Source organism: Mesoplodon bidens (genome assembly GCF_964165515.1).
Source record: "Mesoplodon bidens genome assembly, chromosome: 7".
Lineage (NCBI taxonomy): Eukaryota > Metazoa > Chordata > Mammalia > Artiodactyla > Ziphiidae > Mesoplodon > Mesoplodon bidens.
The window spans coordinates 40,937,485-40,958,046 of NC_138164.1; the positions used below are offsets into that span (position 1 = coordinate 40,937,485).

General features: G+C 46.8%; 1 protein-coding gene and 1 pseudogene across 2 annotated transcripts in view; both read right to left on the reverse strand.

The window, feature by feature from the left end:
• LOC308620425 (forkhead-associated domain-containing protein 1-like) overlaps positions 1–2,513 on the reverse strand; it is a gene marked incomplete at both ends in the record, with an annotated part of 101,606 nt that extends 99,093 nt beyond the window's left edge. Inside the window, one exon of the mRNA XM_081239963.1 lies at positions 2,421–2,513. Within this exon, the coding sequence (XP_081096089.1) occupies positions 2,421–2,513 (93 nt within the window). The remainder of the gene's footprint in view (positions 1–2,420) is intronic.
• LOC308620080 (centrosomal protein of 78 kDa-like) overlaps positions 1–20,562 on the reverse strand; it is a 319,042-nt pseudogene that overhangs the window by 176,985 nt on the left and 121,495 nt on the right. The window lies entirely within an intron of this gene.

A 20,562-nucleotide genomic window follows, 5' to 3' on the forward strand; every position in this document is an offset into this window, starting at 1 on the left:
AATCACTCAAAAAAAAAGAGAGAGACATACTTAAGTGTAAATCTAACAAAACACGTACAGGACTCGTATGCTGAAAACTACAAAACACTCATGAGAGACACTGAATAAATGGAGAAATATACCATGTTCATGAATTGGAGGACAATATAGGAGTATATCAATTATTCTCACATTGATATATAGGATAAAACACAATTCCAATCAAAATTACAGCATGATATTTTGTGTATACAGACAGGCTTACACTAAAATGTAAATGGAAAGGCAAAGCAACTAGAAGAGGTTAAAAAATTTCTTTAAGGAAAAGTGGGAGGAATCACTCTACCTGATTTAAGACTTACATAGCGACAGTAATCAAGGCTATCTCATAATGGTAGATCCATTATGACAAATAGATCCATGAAACATAATAGGGAACTAAGAAGTAGCCCCCATAGAAAGTATGGCCAGATTATTTTTGACAAACTTGCAAAAGCAATTCAATGGAGAAAGGATAGTCTTTTCAACAAATGGTTCTGGAACAACTAAATATCCACATGCAAGAAAAATGAACTTTGACCTAAATCTCACATCATAAACGACAGTGAACCCAAAATGGTTCATAGATTTAAACATAAAACTATAAAACACTTAGAAGAAAACGTAAGAGAAAATCCTCAGGGTCAGGGACCTTGTGGCATGTTCTTAGACATGACACTAAAAGCATGATCTATAAAAGAAAAAATAACTACCTGGACTTCATCAAGAGTTAAAGCTTTTGCTCTGTGAAATACTCTGCTAAGAGAATGAGAAGACAAGCTACGGATGGGAGAAAATATTTGCAAACCATCTATCTGACAAGGGACTCATATCTAAAATACATAAAGAATTCTCAAAACTCAATGGTAAAAAAACTAAACAATTCGATTAGAGACACTTAAAAGATATGAAGAGATATTTCACTGAAGAGGATATGCAGAAGGCAAACACGTACATGAAAAGACATTTAACATCACTATCGATTTGGAAAATGCAAGTTAAGACTATGATGAGATACCACTACACACTTACTAAAACAGCTAAAATGAAAAACAGTGTTTATGCTAATTGCTGGTGAGGATGTGTCTCATACATAGCTGGTGGAAATGAAAAATGGTACAGCCATGCTGGATAAGTCTGGCAGTTTCTTTACAAACCGAATATATATAAACACATATGTTAATCCATGCAATCATACTCCTGAGCATTTATCACAGAGAAATAAAAACTTATGTTCACACAAAAACCTGTACACAAATGTTTATAGTACATTTATTTGTAATAGCCCCAAATGGAAACAAAATGTCCTTCAAAAAGTGAATGGTTAAACACAGGTGATACGTCCATACCGTGGACTATTACTCAGCAATAAAAGAACAAGCTAATAACCTAAATGGATGTCAAGGGCACTACACTGACTAAAAAAAAAAAAAAATCAATCACAAAGGTCATACATACATGATGAAAATTATAGAGACGGAGAACAGATTAGTGGTTTTCGGAGCATGGGGACGATGGTGGGAGGAGGAATTGTGACTATAAAAGGAGCATCACAAGGGACATCTCTGATGATGGAATACTCCTATATCCTGAGGGCCACACCCAAATCCACACGTGGTAAAATGGCACAGGTCTCCACACATGCTTCGTGCCATTCTCTCTACTATTTGTGCATCTATAATTATTTCAAAATAAAGTTTAAAAAATCTGTTGAGTGAAGTCTGAGAGTGGTCTGCCTTTCACAGTCCTAAAGGGATTCCATTGCATTTCTCTTTCTGCTTCAATATTTTAATCCCTTTCAAAATGGTAAAAGGCTCAAAGCCACTGTTTGTATAATTCCTTACTTACAATTTCTCCCAACTTCCTTGGCTGTCAATGAGCTGGGACTGTGGACCAAGCCACAGCTAATTCAGAGAATGGAATGAAATGAAGTGAGAGAGCACTGAGGCCATGCCCAGGGCTTACCCTGATTTACTACTTGGAGGTACGGGGGCACGGGAGGGCTCTGAGGGGCCCATAGTCTCCAGAAGCTCTGGAAAGGGCGAGAGGCCATTGCTCAAGCTGGGCCCTTCAGGTGGCCGTGGCTGCCAGACGCAGAGCAGGTGAAGGTCAAGCATCAGCTCTAAGCCCACCTTCCAAACCACGCCATCAGGGTGGGACACTGCAGACACAGTCAGCAAAGGACACAGGGCCCATCGCACTTTGCACTGTGCTCATTCTTACCACATGTGCCAGGGAGACCCAGCACATGCCGGGATTGGTTATTGGTGGCACACCGAGGAAGGCTGGGACTGTTAGCCAGAGGCTGTGCTTTACAAGAGACTGGAGTCCACAGAACAGTAAGGACTTTTGGTGGTGTGAGGGGTAGGGAGGGTCGGGGACTGGCTAGGAAGAGGTCTTACCTCTAAAACAAGGTCTGAATTTTCATGCCTTCCAATCGTAGTGCTTTTATTCAGGACAAAATAGCCTTCTGCACTCTTTAGATAGGCTTTCATATTCTCTGCTTTTCCTATAACAGGTTTTCAGAAAACAATTTTGTTAGAAAAATACAGTCCTCTAATTATTCAGTGTCATATTTAGAATGAATGGAATACACCATAATGTCCACAGGAGAAGTCAGCAGAGGTAGGAGTGGATAGCTGGATTTAACAACGATCACAATGATAATTCCGCACATATTTAAGACTGTCCTTTTAACAGTGATAGCCGGCATAGATGAGCTTGCTTCTGATCACAAGAGGACATCCTTTATGTAACTCAGAGCACAAACAAGCAATAGCAAAAAAAAAAACAACCCAAACAAATCTGAATTCCACTGATAACCGCTCTCCACCTCCCATTAAGCTTAGTTTGGGGTTAGTTATCTGACAGAATCAAATACTCAGTGTTACTAACCCACCACTTACTAGCTCTGTGACTCTGAGTGAGTTACTTATTCTCTCTCTATGCCTCTGTTTCCTCATCTGTAAAATGGGGCTAATAATACTCTGTATCCCAAAGAGTTTTGTGAGGATTAAATGTGAAGCATCTAGAATGGTGATTGCTACACTAAACACCCATTTGTCCTACTGTGATTGTGACTGTTATTAATCTTGGGCTTCTGAACTTTGACTCAAGAAACCCCAACTTCTACAGAGCTTCTTAAAGTGTGGAAGAGTCAGTCATCGAGGAAATGGGCATTAGAAGATACTTTCTTTTTAAGTCACCGCATTCCTTCATATATTTAGGTTGAAAAAAAAATGATTTCCAAAGACAAAATATCAAGATTATAGCTTGGCTGTACGGTCAAGACTCTGTACGTATCTTTTGCTGGCATTTTATTATGAAAATGTCAAACACACAGAAAAGTTGAAAGAAGTGGATGGTGAACTTCTATAGAACCACCACCCAGATTCTACAATCAACATTTTGTTCTATTTGCTTTATCACATATCTACCCATCTATACATTTTATATTTTAATGCATTTCAAAGTAAATCCTATACATGTTTTTAAATTTTATTTATTTATTTTTGGCTGTGTTGGGTCTTCGTTTCTGTGCGAGGGCTTTCTCTATTTGTGGCAAGTGGGGGCCACTCTTCATCACGGTGCACGGGCCTCTCACTATCACGGCGTCTCATGTTGTGGAGCACAGGCTCCAGATGCACAGGCTCAGTAGTTGTGGCTCACGGGCCTAGTTGCTCCGCGGCACATGGGATCTTCCCAGACCAGGGCTCGAACCCATGTCCCCTGTATTAGAAGGCAGATTCTCAACCACTGCGCCACCAGGGAAGCCCTATACGTGTTTTTTATTTTTTTATTTTTATTTATTTATTATTATTATTATTATTTTTAGCGGTACGCGGGCCTCTCACTGTTGTGGCCTCTCCCGTTGCGGAGCACAGGCTCCGGATGCACAGGCTCAGAGGCCATGGCTTACGGGCACAGCCGCTCCGCGGCATGTGGGATCCTCCCAGACCAGGGCACGAACCTGTGTCCCCTGCATCGGCAGGTGGACTCTCAACCACTGTGCCACCAGGGAAGCCCATATATACATGTGTTTTAAAACATAAAAATGTCAGTGACTTCAGCTGGTTCCAAGATGTTGATGATAATTCACATGATATTTGAATTCTGATCCATCTCAGTGCCATGTCAAAGATAGTCTCTTTTCTTTTTTTTCCTTTTTTTTTTTGGCTGTGTTGGGTCTTCGTTGCTGCATGTGGGCTTTCTCTAGTTGCGGCGAGCGGAGGCTACTCTTCCTCACAGTGCGCAGGCTTCTCACTGCGGTGGCTTCTCCTGTTGTGGAGCATGGGCTCTAGGTGTGCAGGCTTCAGTAGTTGGAGCACGTGGGCTCAGTAGTTGCGGCACACGAGCCCTAGTTGTGGCTCGCAGGCTCTAGAGTGCAGGCTCAGTAGTTGTGGTGCACTGGCTTAGTTGCTCCGAGGCATGTGGGATCTTCCTGGACCAGGGCTCGAACCCGTGTCCCCTGCATTGGCAGGCAGATTCTTAACCGCTGAGCCACCAAGAAAGTCCCCAAAGTCTCTTTTCAACTGAAACGTCACTGAAGTGTGAAGTCGTTAGACTGTGGATAAAAACAAAAATCATCTAGGTCTGACCGTAGAGGGTCTCCGGTCTGGCTCTGCTTTCCATCAATATCTCCATCATCATTCCATCACTGAATCCCTACTAAGTGCCAGGCACTGGGCTATCCTTTTACACACATGGCCTCTTTTCATCCTCAGAACCACCCTGCGAGGCAGGTGTCAATATTGTCCCGCTTTACAAATGAGGAAACTGAGACTCAGAGAAGTTAAGGTCACACAATAGTAAGTGTGTGACAACTCTGGGCCTTTGCATGTAACCAGTGTACAAACCTCCATTGCTGCTGGTGGGGCAGAGTAGGGGTGGGGTAATTGCACTGTCTGCTGACACTTGGGACATGTAATAAAAGAAAGTCCTTGAAACCAGCATTCTATCCTCTGAAAGGAAGACGAGACCCTACCTGGGGGTAAGAGAAATAAAAATAAGCAGCATAGTTTATATTTGTAAACTTTGAGGCCTGTGGATGTCCCACAAATATTGATGCTTTCAGATAATGAGAAATACATTTGATTAAGTTCGCTGTCATGTATACAGGGGAAAAGACATTTCCTCTTCCCAAAGAACCATGCTCTGTTGCCTTCAGTTATTAATCTTCAATTGCAGAGGACCATGTTAGCACGCAACACATTCAAGTCTAATTAAGCTAAAATGGAAACTTCCAAGAAATGTCTCTTCTGCAGGAAAACCACAGGAAACGCCACTAATCTAAAACTTAAACTTGGATCATGTGCATATTTGTTTTTTAGCTCTCACCCCAGACGTCCCCAAGGCTGGGGTCTTCTCTCTGCTCAGACGTCCCCCCTCGGGGCAACCACCTGACTGACCACTCTGGCTAAAGGCACCCTCAGTCATGTTATTCCCCTGCTAGTTTTCCCCTGCTGTGTTTCCTTCCTCGTACTTATCATTCTCTGACATGTTCTTGTTCCTTTCTTTAGTTATGCTTGCTGTTGGTTTCTCTTTCACTAACATATATGTTCCTGGAAAACCAGGACTGTGTTCATTTTGTTCAGAAGCGATTCTTCATGGGTATTTTGTGTTTGTACCCATCTTCAGAGCAAAGGCATTGAAAGATTTTGTCCTGCACTCACTTTCCGAGGCTGCTTGTATGGCAAACAGCCTGGGAGGATAGAGGTAATGTTTCTAATAAAGATAACGGCTCCTTCTGGGGCAAAAGTTGGGCAGGTTTGCTAGCAGCCCCTTTCAAAGATTGCAGTTTCCTGAGTTTGGAGTTCCTTACCTGGGACACAGACCCACTGTGCGCACAGCATCCACACTGGCTGCTCTGCACCAGCCCGATGGACTTTCAGGGCAACAGGAACCAAAGTGCATATGCAGCTCTGCTGCCTTTTATGTCAGCTGTGCTGTGAGTAATCAAGTTCTTTGTTTCTGGCCCAGGAGTCTCTTGTCTTCTGCCAGGAACTATAAGCTGGGCAGGCTAACTTACTAACTTTCAAACAGGGTCAAATGTCAGACCCTTTGCAGTTCCTGCCAGTTCTGTGCATTACCCCTTCTCCAGGGTAGGGGGCGGCGGGGGGCAGAACCTGACACATAGTAGGTGCTTGGGAAACACTTGCTGAGTGAATGAAAATACAAAGGACACCTCAAAGCAAGTCAGTACAGCCAGCTGGCTAGGAAGCTTTGATAGTAACTACCTTTCATTTTTCCTGTCAGTATCTAGCTTAGATGACTCCTTGGAAAACCTAAATTCTATCTCTTTAGCTTTTGGATTGGACAATATTTCTCCACCTTCATTTTGCCCTGTGCATCACTTCCTTGCGTGAAAACACTGTCAAAGTAATTTGAATGTGTGGAGCTCTGTGAATTCGTTCTTACTCAGCGCCATGGAGCACCAGCCACAGGAAAGAGCAAAAGGGCTTCAGTCATCTGCGTTCCCCCGACCACTTTGGATGGCTCAGAATTGGGCTAAAGGAACAAACTTTCTTTTGAGGTTTACAGTGGCCTCAAAGTTCCTTAAAGAAGGGGAGTTCAGGTAAGGGGCGGGTGTGTGTGTGTGTGTGTGTCTCTGACCATTGGGTGGGTGTTGTCCATAAATCAGGGGAAACAGGGGTTCCTCTCTTAATCCCAGCTATACCCACAGGACATCCAAGAGCTGGTGCCCAGGAGAGGCTTAAAGCTCCCGTGCCGCCTCCCTTGGGGGGCGAGGTAGGGGCTGCACTTAGGAAGGAATGGCTGGTGTTGGGGCACCTTTTCTGGGGTGCTCCTGGCGACCCGAGCCTGGATCAGAGAGTTCGGACTCGGCTGGTGCCGGGTCCCCTGCCTACCCCAACGCCCTTGACCTCGCAGGGCTGGCCTCCTCCGGCCCAGATTTCCTCCCGCCGCCTCCTCGCGCGCCGCTCTCACCTGGCCAGAGGAAGAAGCCCACGCCTCGTCCTCCGCCGAGAGCCCTGACCTCCGCTCTGCCGCCCTCCCGCGGAGTCTCCAGGCGACAGCCCGCAGCCCGCGCGCCCGCCCGGCCTTTTTACAAACGTCGCCACGGCAACGCCATTCTGACGGCCGAGCTGGGGAGGGGCATGGCGTGCGCGGCGCCCAAGGATGAGGGGGAGGTGCGCTGGGAGCACCCGGCCAATTACAGCCCGCTGCAGCGCTGCGAGCCCTCCCCGACCTGCCCGCTAGAGGATGGAGAAACAGGCTCAGTGTTCACAGAAGTAGCTCCAAGTCTTACAGCGGGGAAGGAGCAGACTCAAGAATCCTTCCTACTGACCTTAGCTCTAGGTTCGGTGCGTTGAGGAGGGGGTGGTCAGGCGTGGGAGGGTAATGGAGCTGAGCCACGAGAAGCTTGGAGGTTAGTACCCCCCGTCCCACCCGAAACTCTAGTTCTCTCTGTTGTGGAGGAGAAAACAGAGTAAGCTGGGGGGAACCATCACTTCTGGGGGTGGGGGTGGAGATGGGAGATGGGTGGGGTGGAAGGAACACTTCTGAAAGAATGGAAGATTCTCCCACGTGCTAGGGAAAGGGTATTTACAAGCCCACAGCCTTACTGTTCCTGTCCTTCCCTGTCAAAACTCGCGTTTATTCATTCATGTGTTCTTTACTTCTACAAACATCACCTGAGTCCCTACAAGGTCAGACGGTGGCCCCAGTGTTGACCTGGATCAGATCCTTAAGAAACCGCCCCCCCCCCGCACTCCCCATGGGCACGGGGCTGGGGGGATGGAGCGTGTGGAGAAGACATGCAAATGCCAACTATCTCCCCTCACCCCATGTCACCTTTTTCAAATCAGCCCCTTCTGTCTGGGAGCAGAACAGACCTGCTGACTACCTACAGAATGCCTCATTTCCCTGGCAGGCAATGACGGACAAGGTGCCCCAAGACAAACTCAAAATATTCATCTGAGAAAGATGAAAGATGGCAGACTCCACTCTAGTCAATTAGAAGATGATATAAGAGAGAAAAATCATGGAAATCGATATGGGATGGAATATATGGTAAAGATGCTCCCACATGCTTAGAGGCTCTTAGAAATGCACATTCCCTGGCACAGACCTCAGAGATTCTGATTAGGCAACTCTGGAGCATGGTCCAGGAATGAATTTGTTGCGTTCTTTCAAATTCCTTGTGCATTTGTTAAAAGCTTGGCAAAACCTCAGGACTTTTTCAACCCTGCAGTTGAATCGCAGAGCCCTCCCAGCACTTGTCCCTAGAAATCTCTTCCAGGCCCTCAGTCAGCCTGGAAGGTTCTGCCTGGGTTAGTTCCCTTCGACCAGAAAGACCTTAGGAATGTATGAGGAGTGACCACAGAGACCAGGGCCCTGAGTGGTAACTTCAGAGGAACAGAGAGGGTCAGGCTCAACTCTCCAGGCACATTTCTGCCTCAGGGCCTTTGCAGTTACTGTTTCTTCTCCCTACCTGGCACTTCCCCCAGGGATCTCCTTCAGCTCCTTCAAATTTTTACTCAAATATCACCCTATTTAAAAGGGTCTTGGAATTCCCTGGCGGTCCAGTGTTTAGGACTCGGTGCTTTCACTGCCCGGTTCGATCCCTGGTCGATCCTGCAAGCCCCATGATGCCACCCAAAAAAACAAAACAAAACAAAAGACACCCCCCCAAAAAAACATGAATAACAAAACAAACACCTCACTCTATTGCTCTTCCCTTCATCTTACCACTCCTCTAACATGCTATTTATTTAGTTTCCTTCTCTTATTTGTTGTCAGTCTCCCCACTCCCAACTCCCCCCTGCCCCCCAACTTAAGCTCCATGAGGGCAGGGTTTTTTTTTTTCTCTTTTGTTCACTGCTGTATCACCAGTACCTAGAACAGTGCCTGAATGAACGAATGAGTAAATGAACAGGGGCAGCCCTTGCCACCCACCCACAGCCTTGTCTCCTACTCTTGAGCTGCTGAGCTGAACTGTCCTTACCCCAGGACCTAGGCTTCTGTAGCCTTGGCCCTCCCCAGCCCCACCCACAGCTCCATGCTTGTCTTCAGTGTCATCAACATGAGCACAGAGCGCAACCCTGCTCACTGCCAGCCAGACCCTACGGAGCCCATCCAGGCCAGCCTGGAGCCGGAGCCGCCCTTGGCCCCGTGATAGGCTTGGGAGAGCATATGTTGCCATTAGTCCATCTCTCGATGAGGAAATACTAAACGCAGAACAAAGCTGACATTCAGGCTCACTGGAGCAGAAATTGCCAAATCTTGATTGGATCCTGCCGCTCCCCACAGGATGCCACAGTCATCTCAAAGGGTGTGTGAAAGTCTTAAAACCCAGTTCCATGTCATCCACTTAAATTTCAAAAACAGAAACCAAAATACCCCAATAACTCATGGCTTTATCATAGCATGTCCTGGGCTGAGTGAGAGTTGTCCTTTGCGATGGTGGGGTGTTCAAAATACTGCACCTGGGGAATTCCCTGGCGGTCCACTGGTTCGGACTTGGTGCTTTCACTGCCATGGCCCGGGTTCAATCCCTGGTGGGGAAATTAAGATCCCGCAAACCACAAGGCATGGCCAAAAAAAAAAAGAGGTTTCTAGTTTATATGGGCTCCTTGGTGATGCCTGTAATCAATCAATCTTCTTGAGCTCTGGGTGGCTACCAAGGCTGTACTGTATCTCCATCAACATCAGGATGCTGGTGTCTGAAAGGCCTGGGTCCAGGTCCCAGCTTTGTCATTCCCAGCTGTCCTCCTAATACTGGAGCGTGTGATGTCAACTCCGGGCTTTCCACCCGCAGGGCACTGTCCCAGTCCTTCCTGTGGATCATCTCATTTAATCCTCAGCATAACCTGGGGCAGTAGGTGTGTGTGAAACACCTGGACCTCGGAGCTCTGCAGAGAAGCGCCCAAAAGTGTCGTGACGGGTGTTATTTCTATCACGTCACTCCCACTGGAACAGGAAAATAGGGCTCAAGAGACATGGAGGTATGTGACCAAGGTGACACAGCCAGAACAGGATTTGAATCTAGATGACTGTGATGGGACGGTATTTTCCCCGGGGACCACAGGTGACAGGTGTCACAGCCACGAGACACCCATGCTCACCACCTGCTTTCCCTCAGCCCTGAACAATCTGGGCTTCCGGCTGTCCTGAAGTTTGGGCAGTGCCTGCAGCAAGAGGGGGAGGGAGCTGAGGCCAGGAGGGGGTAGCTGGGGCTTGCCAGGGACCTCTCCTGCCACCCACTGGGCTTCTTTCCTGCAGGACCTCTGCCCCATAAAATCTCATTGGGCCACAGTTGCCTTCCCTGGGCTGTCCTTGACTGGGAGAGCCCATCCACTGTGCCCCCTCCCCAGATCTGCTTGTTGTCCCCTGCATTCCAACAAGAAATGAATGCTGGCCTCCTGCCTGGAAGAGGTAGGGAGCTTGCCCAGCCTTTAAGGGGTAAGAGAGAGCCAGGGAAAGAGCTGGAACCGGAGAAAGGGAGAGTAAAAGAGAGAAAGAGTGCTCAAGGATCAGGAAGTAGCTAAGCTGTTGAGTAGGTGACAGATGGGAGAGCAAAGCGCCAGTGGAGGCTCCACAGTCCATTCATAACCTGACGCTATGGGCTAAGGAAATGCAGGTTTTTATACACACAAACACACACACAGGTTCACAAAAATAAATTCAAACCACAGAATCACAGCTGGTCACTGAGGCCTTCTGCGGCCATGCACACCCCCATCCCCTGTCAGAAAATGAGAAGTCACCCAGGTGTTTTCTCAGATAGAGACAAGGCTGGTTGGGATGCTCATCTCTTGCAAATCAGAGATCTGTCAGGGGGCTTCCCTGGTGGCACAGTGGTTGAGAATCTGCCTGCCAATGCAGGGGACGTGGGTTCGAGCCCTTGTCTTGGAGGATCCCACATGCTGCGGAGCAACTAGTCCCGTGAGCCACAGCTACTGAGCCTGCGCGTCTGGAGCTTGTGCTCTGCAACAAGAGAAGCCGCGATAGTGAGAGGCCTGTGCACCGCGATGAAGAGTGACCCCCGCTTGCCACACCTGGAGAAAGCCCTCGCACAGAAACGAAGACCCAACACAGCCAAAAATTAATTAATTAATTAATTTAAAAAATTAAAACAAAACCAAAAAACCACTCTCTCTAAAATAAACAAACAAAAAAACAGAAAAAAAGCTTCGCCAGGGAGGTCAGTCTGTATGTTCTGTTTGAAAACTGCAGATGAAGGGTGCTGATCCCACCTCTGATCGGCCTGGTTTCGTTTGTTTGTTTGTTTTATTCTGTCTGTACCTCACTTCTCTCACCTGTAAAATGGAGGTAATAACAGCATTGACTGTAAAGACCAAATGGGTTAAATGTGTGAAGTAGTAAACTGTGCCCGATACCACAGACTCCTTCTGTGAATGTCCGCGTTGCTGTCTGTCTGTTTGCTTGTTTTTGTTGCTTTCTTGATGATGTGGGAGGACAGCACCATCTCAACCCGATCACAGCCATCCTGGGGAGAGCTTTGATTTGCATCGTCTCAGTCCCAACCCAGAGCAAACTTGACCTCAGAACACTCGCATATCATCTTGCTTGTTGCCCAGGGACATTTCTGGGTGTGGGTGTCAGAGGCAGGCTGAGCTCCCCTGATCGCTGCTAGAGGGATTCTGAGAATCCAGCTGGTCTCTGTGGCATGGCATGTGCAAGACAACTCCATATATTCGACTTCCAGGCATCCAGGCAAATCAACCTCCAGTACTTTTTTTGGGGGGATTAACAATGAACCACTATGAATGAGGTTAACCAAACTAGCTAATATTTACTGAGGCTTGTTAGGTACCAGCCGCTATGCCATGCACTGTTTTATTTAATTCTTGGCCCAACCCATTTCACAGAAGCGGGCTCAGAAAAGTCAAGTAACTTGCCCAGTTACTTGTAAGTTATCTTGTAAGTGATAGGTCCAAGATTCGAACCCTAGCTGTTGGACTCCAGCATATTTTCTTTTTTGTAAAGTTTTGTTTTCAAAACATAATATACATCTTGAAAAGAGCACAACTGATAAGTGTACACTTGAAGAATTTTCACAAAGTGTATGCACCCACCCTAACCAGAACCCAGAACAAGAAGCAGAACATCACCACCCACCCCCTCCCCTCCGAGAAGACTCCCTGTGCTCATTCTTGTTACCCCCTCCCGCTTGTCTGACTTCCAATCATAGATTAATTCTGCTTGGTTTTGAACTTCATGGAAATGGAATCTTACAGATTCCATTTGCTGCCTGGTTTCTTTCACTCAACTATGTGAGGTTCGACCACGTTGTCTGATGTAGCTGTGGTTCATTCATTCTCACTGCTGCATTGCATTACACTCTGTTATCTATTCCTGCAGAACAAATTATGGCAAACTTAACGGATCCCAAAAACACACACTTATGTCACAGTTTCTGTGGGTCACGAATCCGGGCACTGCTTAGCTGGGTTCTCTGCTCAGGGTCTCTCCCAGGCTGCAATGAGGGAGGTGGCCAGGGCTGGGGTCTCATCTGAGGCTCAGCTGGGGAAGGATCCTCTTTCCAGTTCATGTGGTGGTTGGCAGGATACAGTTCCCTGAGGGTTGTTAGTCTGAGGGCCTCACCGCCTTGCTGGCTGTTAGCCAGAGATCTTGCACTGTTTCTTGCCATGTGGGCCTCTCCATAAGGTGGCTTGCTTCATCAAAGCCAGTGAGAGTCCATAGAGAGAGTCTCCAGGCAAGATGGAAGTTACAATCTTCTGTAACATAATCACAGAAATGACATGCCCATCACCTTTGCAGCATCTACTGATTAGAAATAAGGTACAGTCCTGCCTACTCTCAAGGGGAGGGGACACAGAGGTGTGAACACCACGGATATTTGGGGGCCGTTGTGTATGCCTTTTGGTATGCACATGTGCACATATCTCTTGGGTATATATCTAGGAGTAGAATTTCTGGGTCACACATACATCCGGCTTTATGAGATTCTGCCAAACATTTTTCCAAAGTGCAGGCACCCTCTACACTCCCTCAGCAGGCTATGAGCTTCCCAGTTAGAGCACATGCTTTCAATACACTCCTCCCCTCTCTCCTTACAGAAGGGGTGTTTGAGCTGGGGCTCTTTGGGACGACAGGTCCTAATTCTGGCCCCATGTCAGAATCTCTGAATTCCCGGGCCGCTTCGCCAGACATTCTGATCATTTGAGGGCTCAGATACAAACTGGAAGGTCCACTCCATGAGGCGAGGATCCCTGTATCCTTGGTGCCCGGAGCAGTACCTGGCAGCAGTTCCTGGCAGGTACCAGGTAGCTGGCACGCAATGAATGTTTTTTTGATTAAGTGAATGAGTTTAGGAAATATTGTTCAAGAGATGGGCCCCAGGGCGGGTATAAGCTGCTTAAACGGGAAGGAAACTTTGTTGTGTCTGAGGCTGTGTGTATTTTTCTGGGAAGAGGGCTCAGAGCCTCAACCAGGTATGTCCCCAACAAAGGTTAAAGACCGCTGTGATTGGATACTCTCCGGCTTAGGTATTTTATCACATGAAGAAAGACTTGGTCCCAGGGTAGGTGGCATGGGAACTGTGGACAAGGTCCCATGGTCCTTAGAAGTAAAAAGCGAGACAGTGCTTCCCTGGGGTGGCTCATAAACTGACACCTTGCTTGTTTTGTCCTTTGACCCATGGTAGTTCTTTTGGTACATCTAGCCACTGCCTGGCCTCCTGGGACCCTCCCTGTGTCTGTCTGTTGAACAGAAAATTCCAGAAGGCCTCGGTGCCCTGAGTTTCCATCAGGGGCAAGCCAACATGAGCCCTAGCTTTTGAAAAACCCCTTTCAATTCATAGAAAGCCTCCCAGTTTATCTGGTTTGAAATGACCTCATCCTTTGTCACCTTCTCTCTTGTTTTCTGGAGGTTTCTCAGCGTCTTGCTGCTGTCCGTATTCTTTTCTCATGTGAACAGTGCACCTATTTTGGGCATTTTGTCGTTGTTGTTTTGGGTCATTCCCGTCACACAATTTTTATATTCCTTTCCAGTCAGATCAACCTCATGCCTCTCTAGACATTTCTTCTCAGGTTTCCTCTGAATCATTTCGTTTGGTCTAAATATGTCCAGTGTTTCCTCCTTCCTCACTGCACTCCACATAGACCCTCTCTTTTCCCCGGAACAACTGTTCTTTTCTTTCGAATCCCTGACCCAAATTCTCATCTTTCACCATGTTTTCTGACTTCTCCTAAGAACTGATTGTTTTTTGAAACTTAAGCCTCAAATATCATCCCTTCTAATCTGGGTCTGAATTTGGATCACGGTCAAGAAGCAGGGGAGACAGGAACGTGGCTGCGTAATTAGGATCCTCAGCAGAAGGGCTGAGTGTTCATCGGTGGGGGGGTCAGAGGGGCCTGGGGATGGAGGGAGAGGTATCTTCTTCTGCCTCGGGTAGGGCTTAGGGTGGGGTTGTCAGGAAAAGCACTAAGAAAAAAGGACCCATTTGACTTGAGTTCTGAAGGATGAGTAGGATTTCCGGAGGCAGAGCAGGGAGAGAAGAGGATGGTCCAAGGCAGGAGCAGTGGGAATGGAGGCCAGAAGATGAGTCATCAGAGAAGCTAGGGTAAGAAGGAGAGGGGGGGCCAGGTGCTGAGACCGCAGACTGAAGGTCCATGGTCAGCCCTCAGATATGTTTGTCTGGCTTTCCCAGCGTGTTAAAAGACTTTTAATTAATTGCTGAAGGGAGAGGCCTCTTTCTGTGGAGTGACAGAGAAACCTATTCAAATTGTCTTCAGCATGAATGCAAATTCACTGGTTACCAAAAATGAAAAGTCTAGAGGGAACCTCTGGGTTCAGGCTCAGATGATATCATGAGGCCTTGACCTCTCTCCAGCTCTCAGGGATTCTTTGAACCATGTGGATCCAACCTTAGACAGAATCTCTCTATAATGGTCACAAAAAGGCAGCCGAAGCTCCAGCCCTTACATCTTCTCAGCTTTGAATTCCATAGGGAAGGATAAGAGTCTTTTTCTTAAGCTTCCCCCAATGGCCTCACTGCTTCTCATTTTCTCTGGGTGGGTCAAAAGCCCATTCCTGAGCCAATTATTGTGGCCCAGGAGACTGCTCTGATTGGCTGAGCTTGAGCCACATGCCCAGCCCTGCAGCCAGAGGTGGAATCAACACCATCTCTGAGAAACTGGACTGAGACTAGGAGAAAGGTGTTGTCCCCAAAGGGGGATCATAACATCATAATATTTTAGAAGAGAGGTCAATTGCTATTAGGTGACAAAAACCAGATGTCTACCACAGTAGCCAACATGTACAGATCATTGACATCTGGATTTATGCCTTTTTTTGGGAAAATGGGAATATCTGGCAATACCTGGACTCTCTTCTTGTATATAGATCAACAATCTGCTGGGGCTGAGAAGAGGCTCCCTCTTTAGATACAGCCTATGTTCTGCCTGCCCAATGCACTGATCATATTTCCTCTCGGGCTCCTGGAAGCACTTGAATTTTTATTGCCAGCATAATTTGATTCTGTAAAGAAATCTGTTTTTCCCACCAGAATGGAAGAGCCAAATGTACAGGGGTCAAATAGCTCTCCTGTGCTCCCACAAACTCCTGAGGACAAATGCCTGGCCATTTTTGATAGTCTCATTCCTTGCTCATTTTAAAAGCCTTCTTTAAACAAATATTGAACACATAGTGATTTTAGAATCTGTTATCTGATAATTCTAACATCTGAAATCTTTGGGTGGGAGTGGCAGTGGGGTGGTGTCTCAATGTCTTGTTTGTTGTGTCTGCTTACTCTGGCTCATACTGACTTATTGCTTGGATGTTTAGTAATTTGACTGTGATCTCATTCTTCATTGAACTTAATCTGTGGGAATCCTGAGGGGTCTGATTCCTGGCTGCTTTGCTCTCCGAAGTGTTTTTTGTTTGTTTCAGCTGGATGCCAGGGATGCTAATAACCTCTGAACACTGACATTTATTTCCTCAACTTGGGAGTTTTCCCACTGAATACATGGAGTATAAACTTGAGCCCCAGACCCACGTGGTTACAAACCTTCAGGGTGATCATCATCATCATCAGTATTGTGGCCATTATTAGTTTTCCCCTCCAGAGCCACATTGAAAACTACAGGTTTTCATAGGCTCCCCTTTCTGAAAGTCCAGAAAAAAAAAGTTTTTAAGCCCTCCTCTTGCCAGGGTGTGGAGCATCTTTGAGGGTGCCAGCTTAATACAGGCATCTTAGACTTGGTTAGCTCATTTTTCAAGGCCCAAGGCTTAATCTCCCTTTTCCTGCACTTACTAAAGGCAAATGGCTTCCTCATTTGCTTATGCTTTGGTTGTAGCTCACTCTGTTTGTGTGTGTGTCTGTATGTTCCTTTGAGATTGCCTACATAAAAATTGTTTTTTATTCTGGGATTTTGGAAACACACACAAAACTAGAAAAGCCTGCGATTAACTCCATGTATTCATCATCCAGCTTCAACATTTTCCCAGTGTTCTTTCATTCTTTTTTCTTCCTTTTTGAGTTGTTTTCTAGGTTAATTTAAAGCAAGTTGTGTCATTTCACCCATAAAGACATCCTAACTGAAAGGACTATTTTTTCCTTTACATTATCCCCGCCTTGACATGATCACAGCTAAAAATACTTATTATCATTCCTGAATATCATCTAATATTCAGTCCATGCTCACATTTCCTTGATTCTCTCAGAGATATCTTTTTTACTGTTGGTTTGTTAGAATCAGGATCCAGACAATGTCCACACATTACACTTGGTTGTTATGTCTCTGAAATGTCTTTAATTCTGTAACAGCAACACCCCGCCCCTGACCTTTTTTATCCCCCAGCCACTGATTTGTTGTAGAAACTGGGTCTTTTGTCCTGTAGAACATTCACATACTGGATTTGGCTGATCACTTCTTCTTGGTTTCAGTTAACTTGTTCCTCTTTTCCCCATGTTTCCTGTAAACAAATAGTTAGATCTAGAGGTCTGAGGAGATCAAAGTCTTTTTGTTGTCCAGTCGCCTTCACAGGCGGTACTGTGTGATCCATCCTGCATCACACAGTGAGCACATAATGTCTGGTCATCCTGTTTTTAACGATATTGAGATTGAATGGTAAGTCCAGTGCTAACAGACTGAGCCATCCATTATAAAGTCCCCAACGGCATTTTTTCCCCAAATAATTAACATTTTTAATTTTTAATTATGGTAAAATATACATAACATTTACCATCTTAACCATTTGAAAGTATACAGTTCGGTCTTCCCTGGTGGCGCAGTGGTTGAGAGTCCACCTGCCGATGCAGGGGACCCGGGTTCATGCCCCGGTCCGGGAAGATGCCACATACCGCAGAGCGGCTGGGCCCGTGAGCCATGGCCGCTGAGCCTGCGCGTCCGGAGCCTGTGCTCCGCAGCGGGAGAGGCCACAACAGTGAGAGGCCTGCGTACCGCAAAAACAAACAAACAAACAAACAAAACACACAAGTGCAAGGAGGAAGCCAGAATCTTGAGAATACCTGGGCCCAAGGAAATCTTGGAAGACAGTGAGTTAAATAGAATAGTGAGGATAATGACGATGGTAGGAGAGCGTGTATGCTTTGTGGTCCTATGTACTAAGGGTTTTGTATACAAGCTCCCATTGGGAAGGCTACGAGCTAGGTGCCATTTTTATTCTCATCTTAAAGAAGAGGGATGTGAGCTAATTAAGCAGAGGGAAGGTTAGGGGGTTTTCCTGGCTGAGACCACAAGACAAAGCGGTGGTCATGCCCCCTAGACAGGACTTCATTGGCTGGAGATTTGATTGGCAGGAGAGCTGAGCGGCTTCTCCTGCCAGAAGCAGCCTGTGCCCTTCAGCCTTTCTTACACTTCAAGCCCTAAGAAAGGGCTTGCGTGCTTCCCAAGTGGCAACTTCTGTGCATTTAAAAATTTCCTCTTGAAAATCCCAGCCTTAGCCCATTCACAAAAGGTATCTGGGTCCTTTCTTGGCCGTGGCCCTAGTCGTATTCACCAAAGAGAAGAGCGTGTCCCATAAGAGCTGGCGGCTTTGGGAGGACCGGGGAAGGCGTCAGCTGGCAGGAAGCTCCCTGAAAGAAATAGAGGAATCCCCACCCATCCATGAGCTGCCTATTCTTCCCCCTTAGAAACGGGGCTTGCGATGTGTCAGGCACTGCAGGCATTTTGCCATTTAACCCTCACACTGCCCCACGGAGGAGGCCCCTTGCTAACAGTTTTGGTTGCTTTTGTAGAGGAACCTGCGATACAGAGGTCAAGCCACTTACTCAGGGTCATTCGGGGCAGCGGTGGGGCTTGACCCCTATTTGTTTGACTCCAAATCTGGCCTCTGAACTCTGAGAGACACTGCCGGCTTCTCGAGTGATGTGGGATGTGGATTCGAGTGAGCACGGCCTGGGCCGCGGTTCCCGTCCCTCTGCCACATGGACAGAGCCACAGGCCCAGTTCGCTGTGAAGGCCCAGCATCTTATACCAAGTCTCATTCTCACAGCCAGAGATATTAATGTGGAAATAGGGCTTTTGATTCTTGAAAGGTCTGCTTGGTGAAGAGATGGTCAAACATTAAAACTACAAACTCCATTTTTTTTGGGGGGGGCAATTCTGAAGCATAAGATGTGTAATTTCATCTCAGTGCTTCAACCGTGCAACCTCTGTGAACGGGTGAAGAGTTTCAAAGTTTTATACAGGAGGCTAAAAAACTAAGGCTCCTTGTGAAAATACTAAGTGTAAAACTTAGAAAAGAGGAATTCTACTTTCTGTTAATTTCTGCTTAAAGACAACGAAGATATACTCCCTGGAAGGAACGGATACCAAGACAGATGTACACAAGTGCCCTTTAGGATCCAGCAAAACTTAAAATGTATTATTGTTTTCTTCCTGACAAACAGGGATTTCTGACAACATATTAACAACAAGCCTGAAATGCAAACCTGAGTCCTGGAGTGAAACCCCCAGGAGCAATGGTGCGAGGTATCCAAGGGGGCCACCCTGGTAAGGGAGACACAGAAGGAAGGGGTGTGGAAAAGTGAACCTGGGCGGGGGAGGGCAGCAGGTGGGGAGGAAATCCTGTTTCTGCCACTTAGTAGCCAGGGAACGGTACCCTCTGTCAACTCAGCTTTCCCCTCTCTCTAAGGGGACGACACTTGCCAGAATCCCTTGCGGGTTGATGGGAGAGATGAAGCATGTGTGGTGTGGAGCAGGTGCCTGCCCCTTGGTAAGTCTTTCCCCCAGTTGTGAATTCCACGAATTTGAAAGCTACTAGCTGTAGCTCTTCTGGGGACCCTGACACAGGTTCAACTTGGCCATTTCAGACCCTTCTCGGCTGAGGGATGTCCAGCGCCAAACAGGCTGGCACGTCCCTTGCGTTGTGTGTGAATGAGGCAGCCCAGGAATAATGCATGTGAAACCTCATTATGTAAATCCTCAGGTTTTCAGTACATGACAATGGCTTTTTTTTGGGCCCTTCTCTGTCCCATTCTGTGGTCTGGTGTCTCTGCTTTGGGACCTAGTCTGCCAAGCCCTGGGGGCGGGGGTGGGCACTTCGGGGAGGGGTAAGCTCTCCAGAGGGCACATCAAAGGGAAAGTCACAACTCTGTCACTGGCCCAGCTCTCCCTGGCATTGCTTGGTGTGAAAGGAAACTGTCCTCTGCCTGAGGCAGCCCCATGTCACACAGAGACTAAGGCCTGTGATGTTTAATTCACAGCAGTGAGCACTGGAAACACCGCACCCAGGCTCCCTCAGAGCAGGACAGCCACTTTTCATTTCTGGGGCTCTAAGCCAGAGAGCCTGCTGTCTGGAAACTTATTGCCTGGAAGGTTCGCAGGATGGAGGGCAGGCTTCTGCAAGGAACTATCTGACCATCACCTCCTGGTTGAGGAGAAGGGCACCCTTCTATGACCTTGGCCTCCTTAGAGCTCATGCAGGCAACAAACACACACATACAAATACACACACATGCCAACCCACAGCACATACTCACATGTACACACATACATGCAAGGATGCGTGTACAAATACACAGCCCCAAGTCAGAAAGACTGGAGTACTATTCTGGCTACTCAGAAGAGCAAACCCAAATCTTTATTCTCAGAGAGCTTCTTCCTCGGTGTATCCCTGGCACCTGGCAGAGCAATGAAAATCAGAATCGCTGCCTTTAAAAACACTCGGGCTGTTCACTCAACTGATTGTGGTCATCATTGCAGGAGGCAGGGAAGTCAGATCATGATGCTGGACACCCTTAAGCTCAGTACAGTGCTGTGTGTCAATTATGTCTCAATACAACTGGTAGAAAAAAGAGTTATCTGGATAGAAAGAACAAGATAAAATACACGAATTATCAAAAGTTAAAAAAATACAGACGAGCTAGACTATGAGTCTCAGAAAGCACTGTTCACAACAGCCAGGACATGGAAGCAGCCTAAATGTTGATGGAGGAGTGGATAAAGAAGATGTGGTACAAATATACAGTGGAATACTACTCAGCCGTAAAAAAAGAATGAAGTAATGCCATTTGCAGCAACATGGATGGACCCAGAGACTATCATACTATGTGAAGTAAGTCAGACAAAG